The following is a 20,452-nucleotide window of genomic DNA, read 5'->3' as shown; positions in this document are numbered from 1 at the left end:
TTTATTGGTACCATTTTTGGGTACATAAATTTTTTTGATCATTCATTATTACACTTTATGGGACAAGGTGGCCAAAAATTGGCTGTTTTGGAATATTTTTTTTTTATTTTTTTTTACAGCGTTCATCTGAGGGGTTAGGTCATGTGACAGTTTTATAGAGCAGATCGTTACGGACGTGGCAATACCCAATATGTATACCTTTTCTTATTTATTTAAGTTTTACACAATAATAGCATTTCTGAAACCAAAAAAATGATGTTTTAGTGTCTCCATAGTCTGAGAGCCATAGCTTTTTATTTTTTGGGCGATTGTCTTAAATATGGGCTAATTTTTTGCGGGATTAGGTAACGGTTTGATTGGTACTATTTTGGGGTATATACGCCTTTTTTGATCGCTTGGTGTTGCACTTTTTGTGATGTAAGGTGACAAAAATGGCTTATTTTTTTACACCGTTTTTATTTTTTATGGTGTTTATTGGACGGTGTTGATGATGTGATATATTTATAGAGATGGTCGTTACGGACGCGGTGACACCTAATATGTGTTTTTTTTTTTGTTTTGTTTTTTTATAGGAAAAGGAAATTTATTTTTTACATTTTTATTTATTTATTTTTACTTTTATTATTTTCACTTTTTTTTTTTTTTTTTATCAGTTCCCTCTTGGATCTTGAAGATCCAGTGGGGCTGATGATTGTACTATACTTTGCAATGCTCTTGCATTGCAAAGTATAATACAATCAGATGCCTGTAGGTGGCAGCACTGGACGCCTATACCATGGCAACCGGACGCCTTTGCAAAGCGTCCGGTTGCCATGGCAACCATCGGGCGCTGCGATCGCAGCAGCCCTGATGGTTGAGAGAGAGGGAGCCCTCTCCCTCTATTAACCCTATGGATGCCGCAGTAGCGGCATCTATGGGGTTACAGCAGTGTCAGCATAGAGCTGACACACGCTGCTGATGGCGGCGGCTCAGGAATGGAGCCGCCGCCATCACACACAGAAGGGGGACCGCATCGGGGGCAGGGGACGGGGCATCGCTGGAAACTGGGGAGAGGAGAGGGGGGCAGCATTTCATTATTTACAGGAAGGGGCTGCAGGAAGGGGCGGACCGCATCGGGAGGAAGTAGCAGGAGAAGATGATGGACAAGGGGGCGCAGGTCGGGGCAGGAGGGGGCGGACCGCATCGGGGGGGGCAGGACAAGAACGGGGCACAGATCGGGGGCACGGGGGCTTCAGGACACATTACCGATTTCAGGCTCTGATCTGCAGACCGCAGATCAGAGCCTGAAACCGGCATTTTTTTCACACAGCGATCCGATTAGTTAGTCTGCACAGACTAACCAATCGGATCGATTGTCGGCAAGGGGCCACTCTGATTGGTCCCTTGCCGGCATTACTGCACTGTATGCTGTCCGTGACAGCATACAGGGCAGGGGCAGAAGCTTTATTCCAAGCGCTTTGCAGCGCTTGGATTAAAGAGCTGCCAGAACGTATATATACGTGGTAGCTGCACGGGGTATGTGCAGCTATCACGTATATATACAGATTGCAGTCGTGAAGGGGTTAAGCATGAATGCAGTTATAAAGGGCTTACGTAATAGAAAGCCAACATAAATTAACTTTGTTAACCCTTAAGGTGTTCTACAAGAGCAGGGATGGCCAACCTGCAGCTCTCCAGCTTTTGCAAAACTACAACTCCCAGCATGCCCAGACAGCCTACAGCAGTGCATGGTGGGAATTGTAGTTTTACAACAGCTGGAGAGCCGCAGGTTGGCCAGCCCTGTACAAGAGTAAAAGGAAAATGGAGGTGAAATAAAAAAAAACGAGATTTTTGTATAACTTACCAGTAAAATCTCTTTCTCGCTCTTTCCTTGGGGGACACAGAAGACCTTGGGTATAGCTCATCTCCATAGGAGGCGTGACACTAAGTGAAAGCTGTTAAGCCCCTCCTCCACAGCTATACCCTCAGCCTGGAGAGAGAGACTGCCAGTTGCGTGTCCAAGTAGTGAAAAAAGGCAAAGTCCAAAAGTGGAACCAACAAGCCAACTACCCAACGGGTAACACAAACTCTGAAACCGTGTAGAGAAAAACAAAGAATGGGTGGGTGCTGTGTCCCCCAAGGAAAGAGCAAGAAAGAGATTTTACTGGTAAGTTATACAAAAATCTCGTTTTCTCGCCCAGTTTCCTTGGGGGACACAGAAGACCTTGGGACGTTCAAAAGCAGTCCAAAAGGGGAGGGACCACAGCACCAAGGCGAAGCACCCGAAGGCATCCAGGAACCGCCGCCCGCACACCCAGGCGGGCCAAGGCAGCACCCGCCGAAGCCCGAGTAAGCCCCCTGCAGAACTCGGTAAGGCGTGCAAGGAAGACCAGTGGCCACCTTGCCCAAATGCATGGCCGAAGCCCAATGCCTCCGGCCCAGGAGGCACCGACCGCTCTGGTGAAATGAATGGTGACATCAAGGCAGACCCCTGCCCCTGGTGCGGCAACCTCAGCAATAGCCAATCTGATAAAGCTGAGAAAAGCCATCCCGGAGGCAGTCAACCCTAAGCACGGACCGCCTGGAAACACAAGAGACCGAACATCGACAAGAGTCGGAGATCTCCAAGCAAAAACTGCAAAGCCCAAACAACATATAGGCAAACACCACCTTCAGAAGGAAGGAAGACATGGGATGTAGAACAACCCTGACCTGGGGAAAGACAGAAGGCTCGGAACAAGAAGGGCCGCCATTCAGGCACCCGTCCGAGACACGACGGCTACGGAAACAACCGTACAGGACAGAAGAGGTAGAGAGAACTTCTGTAACTGCTCCAAGGGAAAGATTGGAGCGCCGAGAACTCAGCATGCAGCTCCCAGGGCGGTACCGGAGGACAGCACAGAGGAACCAAAGAGCCACTCCGAGGAAGAAGGTCTGGACAGGCCCCGAGGGCCAGGGAACGCTGGAAGAGGAAGGACAGCGCCGACACTTGACACTTCAAGCAAAAGAGTCCCAGTCCCAGGCCGGACTGGAGAAAGACAGAACCATGGGGGGGAGAAGGGCAGAGTGGGGAATGCCCAGCTACCCACAGACACCCAGACAAAAAACCCCTAAGTCCAACGACAGATCCTGGACGAAACACAGCCAGGAGCGAACAGTAGCGAGCCCGCTGGAGTCACCTGGGCAAGCGGGTAAAAACCCAATGTGACCAGGCGCAGACCAGTAACACGGGCAGAAGGGTCGGCAAAACTGGTCCCGTCGGCCTCCGAGCAACGCTGTCCCGTATCCACCCGGAGTGGGGGAGCAGAAGGACAGACGGAAGGGAACCGAAGGGTCCGCCCAGCATCCGCCAGATGCCAGGACAAGACAGGCTAAAGTCCATGCTGATGTAGCCACCACAGGAAGACTATCTACAGTCCTGGTGTGGGAGATCTAAGGACAATCTGGACCGAAGGGCAGTCCCCCCCCAAGTTACCAGAAGGTAAGTCTACAGCAGGACCATAGCCTAGAACGGAAGCGCAATCTGCACCCAGCGGGAGGACAGAACGCGGTAGACCCAGCAAGAGGCACACAGCTAATACAGCCAGTGTGAACAAGGGAGACAGTACAAGACCAAAGGAACACCGGAATCATCCACATGAACAACCATGCTCCCCCCAGAGGGGAGGACAGTGAAGGGACAGCCTCTGAAGCCTGGCCGGGGCAGAAGCCACATCGGAGCGATCTGTACCGAACGGGGAGCCAAACAGAGCCGGCGAGACAAGGTAGTCGAGACAGAGGCAGGCATCACACCCTCCAACCGAAAGGAGGAGTGGGCAGCAGGGAAGCCATAGGACAGCCCAAAAGCAGAACCCTGCTACACTGTGAGACGCCCGGTTCACCGCCTTGCAGAAGGCAAATACCCTGAAGAACCCAAGGTGGAGGTCCTCCGGACCCGGGTAATCGAGCATCCAAGAGAAGTTGGGTGATCTTCCCGAGAAGAGTGGCCCGAACCTGGTAGCAGATCAGACCGAAGCGTAGAGGGCGCCAAGAGGAAGGACTCATACCACACTGCATCCGAAGAGGAGGAAATGGTAGTAGGCGAAGGAACCATAGTCCCGCCAGAGCCAACGAAGAATCCGAGGGGCGCTGCAGACAACAGCACGCATCTAGGAACCACGAACACTTCCCGGGAGGAAGGGCCAACGAAATGAATGAGTACCACCCAGCTCGGTGCAGTAGAGAGCATAGAGCCCTCCGGGTCAGGTGGACAGAACGATCTCTGTAGAGACGAGTGCAAGGCTTGCGGCAAGTAACCCAAGAGAACAAAGGGATGTCGCAGGAAGGAGGGGAGGCATACGTACGAGCAGCCCCGTAAGCAGTGAGAAGGCCAACCCACCTACGGGAGGAGAAGGCATAAACGGCCCAAACAACGCACATGAAACGGCCGCTCCCTGCAAAAAAGTCACTCAGAGAAGAGGGCCAGCCACAGAGTGCCCCAGCATCTATGGAAGTGCAAAGTGCAACCTGAAAGGGAGTTATGCACAAGCCTAGCATGGCACGCGATGGAACGTAAGCAGTCCGCCCCGAAAGGGGGGAAATGTACCTGGCAAACTGCAGTCGGCAAGAGTGCAAAGGCCCACCCCAAAAGGGGGTGACGCCTAAGGCCGTACCTACTCCAGAGACATAGGACATACCATATAATCCAGCAGGAACGCAGGAGGTCCACCTAGTGAAAGGGGGACATGCACAGGGTTATCCTAGCATTAAGAGAGCATGCAATAATTCCCCCAACACCGAACTTTGTGAGAGTGCAACCACTCCGCCAATGAAGGGGACATGTACAAGTCCAGCACAGCACGTACAAGGACAGCCGTGAATCTCATGAGCGTGCAAAAGTCCGCCCATGGAATGAGGGGTGGTCACGCACAAGGCCAGCACCGAATCCAATGGGAGTGCAAGCGTTCCACCCATGTTAGAGGCCATGCTCATGGCCAGCAACGTATCCGGCTAGAGTGCAGTATGCCGCCCGGAAAAAAAAGGGGGGGGGGGGGGCATGCACATGGCCAGCATCTCATCCAGGGAGAGTGAGAGCACCCTGCCATGTACGGGAGTCATGCACATAGCCAGCAACGTACTGGCGAGAGACAAACACAGTCAGTGAGAATGTGTGTATGTCGCCTGAGGAAGGGAGGCATGCCCATGGCCGGCAGCGAATCCAGTGAGAGTGCGTACACCGCCCACGGAAGAGGGCCATGCATATGGCTGACAGCGGATCCAGCGAGAGTGCAAGCACCCCGCCATGGAAGGGGTTCATGCACATGGCCAGCAACGCACCTGCGAGAGAACAACCACAGACAGAGGGAGTGTATGTATGTCGCCTGAGGGAAGGAGGCGTGCCCAAGGCCGGCAGCGAATCCAATGAGAGTGCAGCATACCACCTATGGAAGGGGGTCATGCCTATGGCCAGCCGCGAATCCAGTGAAAGTGCAGCGTTCCGCCTATGGAAGCGTGTCGTGCACCTGGCCAGCACCGCATCCGGTGAGAGTGCAGATTTCCGCCTAAGAAAAGGGGGACATGCACATGATCGGCAACAAATCCAGTGAGAGTATAGCGTTCCGCCAATGGAAGGGGGTCACGCACATGGTCGACCGCGAATCCAGCGAGAGTGCTGCGTTCTGCCATGGAAGGGGGACGTGCACATGGCCAGTACCGTATCCGGTGAGGGTGCAGTATTCCGCCTATGGAAGTTGGTCACGCACACGGCCGGCAGCGAATCCAGTGAGTGCAGCGTTCCGCCTATGGAAGGGGGACGTGCACATGGCCAGCACCGTATCTGGTGAGAGTGCATTATTCCGCCTATGGAAGGGGGTCACGCACACGGCTGGCAGCGAATCCAGTGAGTGCAGCGTTCCGCCTATGGAAGGGGGTCGTGCACATGGCCAGCACCGTATCCGGTGAAACTGCAGCAATCCGCCTAAGAAGGTGGGTCATACACAGAGCCAGCCCGCAGCCAGGGAGAGTGCAGTATCCCGCCTAGGAGGGGGGGGGGGTCATGCCCATGGCAGGCACCATACCTGGAGAGGGTGACGAATGCTGCCTACAGAACTGACCGCATGCACTTGGCCCGCGCTGCATCCCGGGAGAGGGCAAGAAACCGCCTAAAAGGGGAAATGCACCTGGCAGCGACGCAGGCTGGGAGCGCGAAACCATGCCGCCTATGGAAGGGGGGCATGCAGACAGGTAGTACTACTGCGATGAGGCAGCAGCGTCCTGCGCAGCCCACAAGAATCTGATAGACATCTGTTTATTCATTATTATTTCATATTTTATTTATATCATTTATTTATTTAATTTTTTTTTTAAAACAACCTCTCTGAGGCTAAAGGGGAACCACCATATAGGGGCACAGATTCTCTTGATGCAAGAAAAAAAAAGGGGTGGCCAACCATACAGGCCCATTGGGAGCCGGCCTGCACCCAAAGGGTTAACAGGGAGCCGGCCTGGGGGCCGGCGCTGCGATCCACTGGGGGCGGAGGAAGCCCCAGGCGGGAAGAATTCGCGCCTGGAGAAGTACCCGCCCCCTCCAACAAAGGCCAGAATTTCGCGGCCTAGTAGGCCGTAAAGCCGGGGCCTAAATTTGTGCGGCGCCCGGCCGACCGGGGCCGCATAGTATTATATACCGCCGGGACTGAGGCGGAGCGGCGCATTAAACCGGCCGCGGGAGCCCACCCCGCAGGCCGGAAGAGTCAGGGGCCCAAATGGAGTGCCGGAATTGCGGCCCCGCAGGCCCGATGGCGGCCCAGCAGGTCATTGCGGCGCCCGGCCGCACCGGAATGTCCATGCCGGCCGGAGGCGAGGTCTGTCAGGAGCGGGCCCCAGGCCCTGAGCAACGCTCCGGTAAGGAGATGGGGGGACCCAGAGATCGGGTGCCCGCATAGTATTATATACCGGCGGGACATCAAAAGATAAAGGGGGACAGCAGCTGCATGTCCTATGGGGGCCAGGAAGGGGGGGGGGGGGGGGGGGAAGCAGGGAGCAGATTGCCGCCCTGCGGCACCCCTCAGCAGTGGAAGAGTTAAGGTTTGTCCAGGGATTCGAACTCATGACCTCTACCATCAGAGGCAAGGCATTTACCCTCACAGCTATGAAGCTGTTCAGAGGCACAGTATGGGGGTCAGGCCCGCAGGAGACCGGGTGGTGGTGGTGGTGGTGGTAGGGGGGGACGTAGGGCTGGAGAAGCCAATCTCTCACCATAGCCGTCTTCACCCTCGGTCCATTCCAGCAGGGTCGCCCCTTCAGCTACTGGCACCGTAGTGGCAGGACGCTGGAAGAGGGGCTTGCCGTGCGGGCGACCCTTGCGCTGGCGGGATACAGGGGAGCTGGGCTGCCCTGGTCCTCCTTGCCTTCTGTGGGGGAGGCAGCAGTGCGGGTGACCGGCACTGGCGCAGCTCGACCCCGGGAGAAACAGAGAGGTCTAGTGCGTCTCTGTTGTCCCTGATGATCTGGAACAAAAAGAAAAGGTAAAAAATCAAAATTTAAACAAGGAGAAAACAGCCCTGCAGTAGCAGGGAGTGTCTTGCCTCCTTGGACACTAAGCAAAAACTGGCAGTCTCTCTCTCCAGGCTGAGGGTATAGCTGTGGAGGAGGGGCTTAACAGCTTTCACTTAGTGTCACGCCTCCTATGGAGATGAGCTATACTCAAGGTCTTCTGTGTCCCCCAAGGAAACTGGGCGAGAAAGTTTTTTTTGCAGTTTTTGTTAATCCTTTTCCTGCAACACAGCAAGGGTTAACAGCAAAATAAACCTCAATATTCATTACCCCAATTCTGCAGTTCACAGAAACCCTCTATAGGTGGTTGAAAACTGCTCTATAGGCACAACTCAGGGCTCAGAAGAAAAAGGAGCAGTATTTCCGCAATTACCCATTTTTTCTTGAATACGACAACACCCCATATGTGGTCTTAAACTGCTGTAGGGCCACACCGCAGGGAAGGAGCGCCATATGGCTTTTGCAGCGCAGATTTTGATGGATTGGTTTATAGGTACCATGTTGGTCAAATTATTCTCCGTGTGAGGACCTTTTTTTTTTTTTTGTGCCGAGTTGCCATCATCATTGGTTCCGTTTTTGATCACTTTATTTTGCGTTTTGGGAAGCAGGACAAAGAAATGGAACAATTCTGCCATTGCTTTTTTGGGTTTTGTTATTGCGGCATATACACATTATCTTTATTCTGCTGGTCAGTACAATTACAGAGATACCAAGTTTATATATTTTGCACAAACCATTTTTGTAATGAAAAACCATGTTTTTGCATTGCCATTTTTATGGACGATTCTTATGTGGGGCCTTGTTTTCATTGGTACCTTCTTGGGGTACATACATATTTTTGATTGCTCGATATTATGCTTTTTTGTAAAGTAAGGTGACAAAAACAAAATAACTGTTCTTACACAGTTTTATTTCTTTTAGCTTTAACCGGACGGGGTAGATTGTGTGATATTTTTATAGAGCCGGTTATTATGGACGCAACAATACCTAAATAGGTCTCTCTCTCCCCCCCCCCCCCCCCACCCACCCCTAAAATGCATTAAAATACATTGTGTATTGCAAGACATTGAATGTCAGTGTAATACACTGACATTGTGCCTATGAGACTCAGTCATAGAAAGCGAGCCCCAATGTCTGTGTAAGGCATTGGCTACCATTCCAGCCATCGGGTCCTCGTCACCACAGTGTGGGGACCCAATGGGTTCGGAGAGGGAGCCCCCTCCCTCCACAAACCCCGTATACCCGCCTAATCTGAGTGACGTACATGTAAGGTGCTGGGCAGCAAGTCATGTCCCACTGTGCCGAAAGGGGTTTTCCTATTTCAAGCATATAGTTAACATATGCCACAAAAGTTTGGGACCCACTCAGATCTCCAGAACGGGCCCTCGAAATGAAGGAGAGCAGCAAGGAAAGCCTGGCCACCCTTCATTCACCGTTATGAGAGTTCCAAAAACAGCCAAGCACTACCTCTGCCATCTCCAGCGGTCCCATAGCGGTAAATGGTAAGGTGGCAGAGCTTGCACTGTGTTATCGAACTTCCAAAGATAGCATAGCTTGCTCGGCTCAAGAGTCTTAAAGCAGTGAATGGAGAGGATAACGCGCATGCGCAGTGCACACTCCTTCATGTCATGGGCCACGTTCTAGAGACAGGAGGGGTCCCAGAGGTGGGACATGCGCCTGACATTTGTGACATATCCTAGTTATATGCCACTAATGTGGAGATGGGAAAACCCCTTTAAGAGCACCCTAAATTGCTTGAAAATGGTTTTCTAAATGGGTAGTATGCATCTGAAACGGAAAAATCTGTCACAGGAAATCTGGTCTGGATAAGGGGGGGGGGGGGGGGGGTCTTGTATCCGTCTCACCTGTCTGTAGTGTAGTTGCCTGGGTGGCTCATGGACCTCTTCATCTGATATAAAAAACAAAGAAGTTATTTATTGAAAAGACATCCAACCATATCATGCTTAGTACATACAACATTAATCTATTTGTAGAGGGAATAATGTTTTTTCCCCTCCATTGATCATTTAAAGTGCATTTGTCAGCAGTATCAACCCTTTTAAAACCAGCCATAATACTTGGTAGGGTTGACCCTGCTGATAAAAAAATAAATAACGTCCCCTTGATCTGTTACTGCATTTTTAACTAGGCAAATTAGGGCTCAAGTGCACCAAAGGACAGAGTGACCCTAGTCACTCTGCTTCCCTGGAGGGGAAGAGTCTAGGGAAGCACAGAGGAGGGCCCACCCGCAGAGCACTGAAGCCCTAATTTCATATGGGGAGAAAAAAAAAAAAAAAAAGTTTCAGGGGAAGAATGGTATGATTTTATTGAGCAGGGTCAGCCCTACCGGTCATTAAGGCTGGTTTAATAGGGTTGATCCTGCTGACAGATGCCCTTTAGTTTAAAGATCAACACAGCGAGGGACGCTTATTAAGCCATTTACGCAACTATTGTGGCATAAAAAGTAGCACATTATGGCACACCCCTGACGAAGCTGTATAGCGAAACGCGCATCGAGGGTTTCTGCCACACGGGGCATAACTGGGACCATCGCCAATATGGGCATCTATATGATTTATTGAATTGATACTGCTGGTATATTCTGTATTGTGATTTTTGTCCATGTATTTATGCCATTTCTGTGAGGACCTCTTGCTGAACAGAACAATAGTATTAATGGTGACTCACCCTCGGAATAGATCATCAGCATCCGATCAGTGGGGGTCCGACACCCGGGACCCCTGCCGATCAGCTGTTTGAGAAGGCAGTAGCCCCACCCAGGCCATTGATACTAGTCGTGACATCACTGGGCCTGCGGTAAACAAACAGTGAGAAGGCCGTGGCGCTACTGCCAGCGCCGCTGCCTTCTCAAACGGCTGATGGGCAGGGGACCCCTGCTGATCAGATGCTCGCACCCCCCCCCCCCCCCTTACTTTTGTGTATTGATTGTTCTTGGAGGTTTGATTGGCTGTCCTACACACCATATGTGCTCCATAATTTGCGACTTTAGGCTCCTCACCACTTTTCTGAGGTGGCACGAAAAGGGGGTTGGGTTTGGTGGAAGTGGGCAGGGGCTTCATCTTTCGTCAGAAAGATATAGCAGAAGTCTGTAGCTGGCGTAGACTTCAGTTAGTGGCACAGGGCAGATATGTGCCAATGCAGGGAGTTGAAGACTGGCGGAAAGATGCGCCAATCTTGATATATGTGCCCCATTGTGCGATACGGTATTTGCTTATTCATCCTCATTACTGATTTAGGCTTGTTTTCATGATAATTGAAGTCATGCTGCAAATCAGTGGCAAAACCGGATACTAAGTTAGGGCTCAGACACACAAATGTATTTTTTTCCGTTCTCCATTTATTTTTTTACAGGTCCGTATGCAGAACTATTCACTTCAATAGGCATGGGAAAAAAACGGATGCAACACGGATGCATCCGGCACAACTGATGTACAACTGATGCAGTTTTTGCCCCCCTCCCTTTTCTTCTGGCGGATAAGAACGGAAAATGAAACAGATGTGAACTCTTCCTTAAGCCTTATGCACAAAAAACATTTTCATTCCGTGTCAGTTTCTTTTTTTCTGCGGACCGTATACAGAACTATTTCAATGGGTCCACAAAAAAAATTATATATAATAATGATAATCCGTGTGCATTCTGTTTCAGTTCCGCAAAAAATAGAACATGTCCTATTATTGTCCGCATTACGGACAAGGAAAGGACTGTTCTATCAGGGGCCAACTGTTCCGTTCCGCAAAATACGGAATGCACACTGATATCTGTAATTTTTGGGGACCGCAAAATACATAAGGCCTGAAGCCCCATGCACACGACCGTATTCACACGTCAGCGATTGTCATCAGTGATTGTGAGCCAAAACCAGTACTGGGGCCTACACAATGAGGTCTTACATACAGTATTTGTTGTGGATTTCACCCTATGCTTTGCAAAGGGTGAAATCTGCAGTGAAAAATCTGTAACAAAGTAACATAAATTAGGTCAATTTCCATATTTTTCTCAGCAGCTTGTGTATGAATTTTGCCAAAATCTTATCCATTTTGCTGCTACAGTAATAAGAGGTGGATTTACCACCTGCAAATCTGCAGCACCGATGCACCACTTGTCCCCTGTCACACCAGCCACCTACTGCGGAGGGACACTGAAGTACAGCTCCATGCAAGAGAACGATGGGAGCAGTTTCTTGCAGAATCAGGTGGCTGGGCAGGAAAGACAGGTGGGATTCACAAGCAACAACAAAATCCACGTGCAACAAACAGCTATGAAAGGAAACGCACTCAGATTGCTTCTACATTACCATTTGTACAGGGGAAGGAGATACGGCAGACACCAAAGACTCATGAGGAGGCAGCTGATACATTTCTGGCTTGAATTTGGCATTTGCTATCTTGACACATTCTTCAAGTGTTGTAATAAACGTGTTGCAGGTTGCGCTGAGCAAAGAAGAGGCTTCATTCATATTCTACAACAGAAAAATAGAATTTGCAAAGTTTACTGCACCTGCAACTCACCTCATCTCTGCAAGTTATTGAGTAAAGGGATTCTCCGTGAGCTGCGTTATGTTCTTTACCCCCCCCCCCCACCCACCATGATACATGACAGGGATAAGGAATGCACACCGCAGAAATTCCTGCAACTGAGTTACCAATGGGTACCCCCATGTGGTACGCCAGCATTTAGTAAACCTCTAGGGGGGGGCACAGGCAGCAATGTGTGCTCCTGTCCATCCTCTGCGGCCCTATTCATAAAGTGTAGAGTCCGTACTCCGCGATGTGCCAGAAGTGTGAATTTAAAGCGCACAGGGAAATCTGCACTTGGGGGGGTGTCACAAGAATCTATCTTGTAAAAATACAACTAAAATCAATAAAAAAATACATTAGAAAATTAGTCAAAAATAAAAATATTCATTAAAAGTTTAGGTACTCTTTAAGAACTGCTAGTGTCAGTAGACTTATTGCCTCAGAATATTAGTTTTTTTTTTTTGGCTCTATGTGTCCCCCTAGTACAATGTTGCCCATAATTATTCATACCCGTCAAATTTTGACTTATTATTTATTTAACCAGCAAGTGATTTTTTGACAGGAAATGACATAGGTGTCTCTCAAACGATAATAAGACGATGTACAAGAGACATTATTGTGGAAAAAAAATAAAAAAGGGGGCAGCTTTTATTTACATTTGAGCAAAATGTGTCCAGTCCAAAATTATTCATACCCTTCTAATAATCAATAGAAAAGCCTTTATTGGCTATTACAGCAATCAAACGCTTCCTATAATTGCAGACCAGCTTTTTGCAGGTCTCCACAGGTATTTTTGCCCATTCATCTTTAGCAATGAGCTCCAAATCTTTCAGGTTGGAGGGTCTTCTTGCCATCACCCTGATCTCTAGCTCCCTCCACAGATTCTCAATTGGATTCAACTCTGGACTCTGGCTGGGCCACTCCAAAACGTTAATGTTGTTGTCTGCTAACCATTTCTTCACCACTTTTGCTGTGTGTTTTGGGTCATTGTCATGCTGAAATGTCCACTGGTGCCCAAGGCCAAGTTTCTCTGCAGACTGCCTGATGTTGTCGTTGAGAATCCTCATGTATTGCTTTTTTCATGGTTACCTGGTCCATTAGCTGAAAAACACCCCCAAAGCATTAGGTTCCCACCACCATGTTTGACAGTGAGGATGGTGTTCTTTGGGTTGAAGGCTTCTTATTTACGCCAAATGAAGGAAACATCATTGTGACCAAACAAGTCAATTTTTGTTTCATCTGACCATACACAGAACACCAGAAGTCTTGTTCTTTGTCCAGATGAGCTTTTGCAAAGGCCAAGCGAGCTTTTGTGGGCCTTATCTGGAGAAGTGGAACCCAGCAGTGTGCAGTGTCCGTTGGATTGTCTGCCCTGAGACATTGCCACCAGCAGAGCCCAGATTCACCAGGATGGCCTTGGTGGTGATCCTTGGATTCTCTCTCACCTCTCTAACTATCCTCCTGGCCAGCACAGGTGTCCCTTTTGGCTTCCGACCACGTCCTCTGAGATTTTCCACAGGGCGGAACATCTTGTATTTTTTGCTCAAATGTAAATAAAAGCTGAGAAATGTTTTTTTCCCCCCACAATAATGCATCTTGTGCATCGTCTTATTATCTTTTGGGAGACACCCATGTCATTTCCCTTCAAAAAATTACTTGCTGGTTGAATAAAAGTAACTTTAAAAGGGGTTCTGCACTTTCAATTAACTGATGATCTATCCTCTGGATAGATCATCAGCTTCTGATCGGCGGGGGTCCGACAACCGGGACCCCCGCCGATCAGCTGTTTGAGAAGGCAGCGGCGCTCCAGGAGCGCCGCGGCCTTATCACTGTTTACCGCCGGGCCGCCCGCCCACTGACGTCGCGACTTGTATCAACTACAGTGGGCGCGGCTAAGCTCCATTCAAGTGAACAGAGCTTAGCCGCGCCCACTGTAGTTGATACAAGTCGTGACGTCAGTGGGCGGGCGGCCCGGCGGTAAACAGTGAGAAGGCCGCGGCGCTCCTGGAGCGCCGCTGCCTTCTCAAACAGCTGATCGGCGGGGGTCCCGGGTGTCGGACCCCCGCCGATCAGAAGCTGATGATCTATCCAGAGGATAGATCATCAGTTAATTGAAAGTGCAGAACCCCTTTAAGTCAAAATTTGCCAGGGGTATGAATAAAATTATGGGCAGCACTGTATAAGGCTCTAGACAGAATCAGATCTGGCAGCAGACAAATTCCCTTTGTACTTAGCATAGCTGAGAAGACTGCTGCAATGATACTGCCGACAAGCAGGGCAAACAAATTACCCTTTTTATAAAATGACCCCTTTGGATCATCCTGGGCCGGCGCTTGAGTCCTTTCCATAAGAAGGTTCTTCTAAAGTCTACCAAGCAGGGCAAAAAGCCCTCTCCAACAGCTACTGTGCGGTGACCAAAGGATCACTATGTAGAGACCCGGTAGTGGGGAGAGGCACTGAGCATGTGCGGCCACCAGATATGGGCTGAGTAGACGAAGGTGCAAACTGCTATACACTAAGAACACCAGGAGGCACCATACTATATAAGTAAATGTAATAACCGCAAACTGTTTTTGGGTTGGTTGTAAATTGCAAAAGTGCTAATTTGGTGATCTGGATGTGTAACCGCACAGTCGCTGTTCCAGTAGTGGAAGCAGAGCCTCAGAGCAGTGGCGTAGGCATGTGATTGTCAGGGCAAGATGTTTGGCCTGGTCAACCATGCAGCAGGCGGATGCTTCTTCAACTGCAGGGAGAACCTCTCACAGATGGAGAACGCTTGCTGGGGAGATGCAAATTAATTTGCTCATTCTTAATGCATACAATGAAAATGTGGTACAAATCCTCTAAACAGAAAATATTGTGTGTTATTCATAAAAAATAAACTGTCACAATGACTGCAGGTTATACCTCAGCACTGGGCGATGGCCGCGTCTCATCGTGACTTACAAACTCCTGAATCGTGTGCACCTGCTGCATCAACAGGTCGCAATACAGCCGCAATTCTGACATTTTGGTTTTCAGTGATTCATTGGTTTCATTAATTTCTGCAAAAATAAGATAACAAAAATTACTCTTCTGTAGTAGTAATAATGAGTGATTATATATATATATATATATATATATATATATATATATATATATATATATATACACATACATACACACACACATACACACGTATGTCCACTAAAGGAATCTGCACCGTCGCATTTACAATCACAAAATGTGATCTCAGCTCTCTAGCACGTACTGTTCCCGAGATATTCCCCAAAAAAATGCATTAGCCAATAGAAGCCTGGTCACATGACCCTTATCAGCCAATAGAAGTTTGCAGGCCCTTAGTCTTCACATACACACAGTTTTACACCAGGTTTCCATAACAACCCAGCCATTTTTCTTCACTGCTGTAGATCAGCTTTAAAGGGGCAGGGCGCTGTGGATTACACTGTTAAGGGAGCGGAGTGCTGTGGAGGTCACAGTTAAGGGGGCAGGGAGGGTGGCCATTCAGGCCACCCTCAAAAGATGGAGTTAAAAACCCCGCCCACAGTCCTGCCAAGTCACGCCCCCAACTCAGTTAGGTCAAGGTAAAAAAAAAAATTTTTACTTCTGTCAGCTGCAGGGGTGGGAGGAAGGGCGACTTTCTCCATGCAGCTCACGCTTAGACAGCACAGTGCTGCTGTCTGAGAGTGAGCTGTTCAAAAAGACATCCCTGTGTCGGTCCAGGCCCTGCGCTGGACAGAGGCCAGGGAGTCTGAAAGCCGGACTGTCCGCCCTAAAACCAGACCTCTGGCCACCCTAGGGGCAGACTGCTTTGGAGGACACCATTAAGGGAGCCGGAAATGGTGGAGGTCACAGTTAAGGGAACTATAACCTATGGTCAGTGTAAAGGGGCGGGTGCTGTAGAGGTCAAAGTTAAGGGTCGGGCCCTTGTGGAGGTCGCATTTTAAGAAGACTAGACACTGGGGGGGCTGTGGAGGTCACTGTTAAGGGGGCGGAGAACTGTAGATGTCACTGTTATGGTGGATACTGTCGATATCTTTTAACAACATACATTAAATGAACAACAATATAAAATAGCAATTCACAAAATTCCAAAACTACACAATTCCTCAAGTTTAACGTTGTGGCATGCTTATTTCTTCTCAAGAGCTAAAACTTGGTCAGTACCATCCTGTGAGCGTACCGTAGATCCTACTGGAATGCAACTCCATCACAGCACTTCTAGAAGGCCAAGTGAGAAGTGCAGTGAGAAGACATCATGTGCCCAACATAGGCTATGGCACTAACACCTATCACATTACATTAAACAGGACTTGTTATGCAAGTCTTAGCCCTTTATCCACCATCAAGACTGCTGTGCCATCCTTTCTGGACAGATATTGTGGCCCTAAGGTTCACAACACCACTATCTAAGCCACTGAGCAACGCAGGATCAAACACTTTTTTCTGAGGCACCATTTCTCTTCCGTCAAATTTCAATGTGATGATGCTGATGCTAAGGGTTTCACAGCTCACATTTCCCATCTTACAGATAACTAAACCAAAGTGCACAAGAAGCCAGAAGTGTGAACCTGGAGCCCTGGGCTGGAACAGACTGTGCAGAAATAACACCTCCCCAGGATAAAGCCAAGGCTGGATAAAAATGGCTGCCTTTATCCTTCCAATAATATCCAGTAGAAAATTTCCAATTTCCAGTTATTGGCCTGAAAGAACAGAGCCTATTTACAAATGGTCATAAAATTATTTTGCATGGATCAGTCTGTTGGTGATCGCCTTCCCTCCACCTTCAGACCCCTGAGGAAGCCAGTCTGACCTGGCGATACGCGTGGGGCGTTCCCTGCCTACACATCATGCCCGCTGAACTTCCTATTTTGATAAGTATCCACTCTTTGTGATGCCATATTTATGATATTCTACCTGTGCGTTATGCATCATCTTGGCAGCGCCCATGTGTTTCTATCTTGAAACTGGTTGTTGTAGGCATGAGTGTTGGACCTATTCCTAGTCCGCACACAGTTTTGTAATTGTAAACAATGATTTTAATCTTGTGGGTTTTCTAATAAACTTTATAAATTTTTATAATAGGAGGTGCAGTCTTGTATACAGCATTTCTTTTTGCCCTTTTTTTGTCGGCTTAGGTTCCATTACCGTGGCTTACACTCCGCTTAGCCGATTGGGTGTGCCCCCTGCATTTGGTTTTTGCATTCCCTCCACTTTCATTCAGTGTTTGGATATGCACAATACAAAAACTTGAACACCTCACCTTTTTCTTTCCTGGTTCGGTTATCGCTTAGACATGCCTTAGAGCTTCCTAGCGCTACCAGCCACCTCTGCCGCTCGGCCGCATTCACAGCTTTCACATAGAAGTGCTGCTCCCCGGGGATGATCAGCTCCATCCGGGTGTTGTCTGTTGAATGAACTGGGAATAGGGATCAGTACAGCACAGAGAAGGTTTAACACAAAAGTTAATTAGACAAACTGAAAGGGAAGCGCGTCATCTATACGTCTGGGAATGCGTCATTTATTTGATTATATGTAAATTTATAGGATTAAAAATAATAGTTTCCCTGGGGGAGGCCATATTGGAGATGTGACCATCTAAGAAAGAAACACATTAATATACAATAAATTCATTATGTGGGCGATTCACTTCATGAAGGTTTTGAACTTTGTTCATATAGTGCAGTTAAATGGTTAATATGTTTACAGCACATTCATTCTGTCGACTCTACACTGATCAATGGAACACGTATTCATGTAGAAACTAGAATGTGCAGTAACTTTCCAATATCAGGACGTACACGCAGCGAGGTTTGATATTTTGCATTTCATCTTAGAACAGCGCACACAATGCTGATGGCAAGCGGATCTCCGCCGGTCCCCATTATAGTTTAATGGAGCCGGATGAGAACGCAGTGGCTTCCGGCAATGCCGGATCCAGAGAGACCCAGCAGACTGTTCCCTAAGGGCACTTTCACACTAGCGTTATTCTTTTCCAGCATAGAGTTCCGTCCTAGGGGCTCAATACTAGAAAAGAACTGATCAGTTTTATCCTAATGCATTCTGGATGGAGAGCAATCCGTGAATGCCAGATCCGTTTTTCCAGATAACACCGGAGACACGGATCCGGCATTTCAGTGCATTTGTCATACGGATCAGGATCCATCTGACAAATGCCATCAGTTTGCGTACGTATTGCCGGTTCCAGCAGGGAGTTCCGGCGACGGAACTGCCTGCCGCAATCCTCTGCCACAACTGTGAAAGTAGCCTAAGTATTTATATAGAACAGGGATGTATTGTGATTGTCCATACTGCCATCTTTGCTGGCTTCATAAATTTTTCCATCACATTATACACTTCTCGTTTCCATGGTTACGGCCATCCATCAGTGGTGGCCGTGCTTGCACACTATAGGAAAAAGCGCTGGCCTCTCTGGTGGCCGGGACCGTGGGAGTGCAAAAAGGCTAGTGTAGTGTCCCACTAGGTAAAGGTGGGCACTGCACAAGGGTTAATATGTCTGTTGCATTAATGTGATGTGTTGATTTTTCCCTGTGTTATCTGGGTGTCAGGCCTGATGGAGATATAGAGGAGATATAGGCCCAGACAGGGAAGAGTTAGTTCAGTCCAGGTGGCTAGAGGTGTAGCCTAGTCAGCCTGAAGTTCCTGAGTCTAAGTTGAGCTCAGAAGAATCACCCCAGTAGAAGGAGGCCGAGCAACCTGCAGCTACCTTCAAGCCAAGCAGTGCCAGGACAACCAGCTCAGATAAGTAAGCTGATGGGCAGAGGTACTATAAGATAGAAGCAAGGGTCAATACAGGAGGAAGATTAAGTACCAAGGATTAAAGCCAGCATTTAGGCATACAGGCCTTGGGATACAGCCAGACAGAATAGCTGAGGGGATAGTGCAGCCTGGTCTGTGAAGCATTTATTGTTTACCCTCCAAGTATCTTGCAAGATTATACCTGCCATATTAAGAAATAAATCTGCTTGTGGAATATATGATATAAGGGACTGCATCACAATCTGTATGTACAAAGTTGGACTGTTGAAAGTAAAGCTATGTTTGGTTCACCATACCATCTGTGCATTTCCATTATTGCTACTGGAAACCGGTGTGCCACCGTTACAGGCACTGGCGTCACGATCCTTAAAAAGGGACCTTGCCCCCAGGCACTCTAAATACCTGCAACATCTAGGGCACCTCATCCACCATCAGGCCTGGTCCCTACATCCAGAGTGTGCCCCAGAGGAGCTGGTGTCTACCTCTCCTTCACTGCCGCATGCCTGCCCAGGGTTCTCCTCCAAACAGTGAGTAACCCTCAATTGCCCATAACCGTGACCTCACTTCGCAATACCCTGCAGGTCTGGCGTGCTGCACTAGTGCTTTTGCTTGCAGGGTGGTTGTAACCATGGAAATGAGCAGTGTATCATGTGATGGGAGGGAGGGGGGAATAAATGCAGCCAGCAAAGAAGGAAATATGGACAATCACAATACATTAGCAAGTGGCTTGTATTAACTACTTCTACATAATAAATGCCATTTGCCAATGTGAGGCAACCCCTTTAATAACGCACGGTGCGTATACAAGATCGTTAGGTTCCCCCAAGGAACTTGCTCCAATCTTGTACTTTCCCTGCTGATTACAAACTAGGCAACAGATATGCAAACTATTGAGAAATGTGCGTTTTTTTTTATTTATTCATTTTTTTCACTGCACAATTTTACTTAAGGGGTATTCTTGGGGGGGGGGGGGGGGGGGGGGGCAGCGAGTCTCATGGCCATTAAATGGTAAAAAAACAAAAAAAAAAAACAAAAAAAACAAACACACACTCCCCTTGCCGATCCCAAACCACTGCTGTTGCGACCTTGTCTGGGCCCCTGCTGACGTCTCGACACATCAGGAGGAGGCTGTGGATGCTACTCAGCCAATCACAGGCTGCGGCAGGTCATCGCTGCAGCTATTGATTGGTTGAGCAGTATTCCCAGCGAACATTTGCTTGTGGGGACGTAAGCAGGAAGGGGGGGGGGGGGGATCAGCGAGTAAATACGGTAGGTTGGCGCAGGATTCGACCCACGACAGGGGTGATGATGATGCTTCAGGCTGAAAAGATTTCAACAGCTTTTCAAAACCAACAAAACTTACCTTTAATTTCACACACCGCCATTTTAATGCTTCCTTTACTGCCCTTGCAGACGTCATCCTGCGAGTCATAGTAAGATAAGATGCCATTGTCCAATACAAACCACCGAGGCTGCCAACCTGCAGTGACAGAAACACGTGATTTTACCAAATGATATCATAAACTAAGGGGCTCGCCAAGACATGAGATGCCAGAAGGTGGTCTGTAAACAGTATACTGCCCCAATATAGCAAAGCTGGACCACACTGCAAAACATTCAAGCA

General features: G+C 48.6%; 1 protein-coding gene across 3 annotated transcripts in view; it reads right to left on the bottom strand.

Annotated features, from left to right (window-relative positions):
- PLEKHA3 (pleckstrin homology domain containing A3) overlaps positions 1–20,452 on the bottom strand; it is a 31,686-nt gene that overhangs the window by 7,990 nt on the left and 3,244 nt on the right. For 2 of the 3 annotated variants that reach the window (XM_044304711.1, XM_044304713.1), the window contains exons 2-6: positions 20,192–20,308; positions 17,312–17,467; positions 14,956–15,092; positions 11,826–11,990; positions 9,375–9,418 (exon numbers count right to left, since the gene is read on the bottom strand). In XM_044304711.1, coding sequence (XP_044160646.1) covers positions 9,375–9,418; positions 11,826–11,990; positions 14,956–15,092; positions 17,312–17,467; positions 20,192–20,308 — 619 coding nt within the window. The remainder of the gene's footprint in view (positions 1–9,374; positions 9,419–11,825; positions 11,991–14,955; positions 15,093–17,311; positions 17,468–20,191; positions 20,309–20,452) is intronic. The other variant, XM_044304712.1, reaches the window with a different exon arrangement.

This window comes from Bufo gargarizans, chromosome 8 (assembly GCF_014858855.1).
Source record: "Bufo gargarizans isolate SCDJY-AF-19 chromosome 8, ASM1485885v1, whole genome shotgun sequence".
Lineage (NCBI taxonomy): Eukaryota > Metazoa > Chordata > Amphibia > Anura > Bufonidae > Bufo > Bufo gargarizans.
Note: the sequence above shows the minus strand (reverse complement) of the source record. Positions and strands in the feature narration are given on the sequence as shown.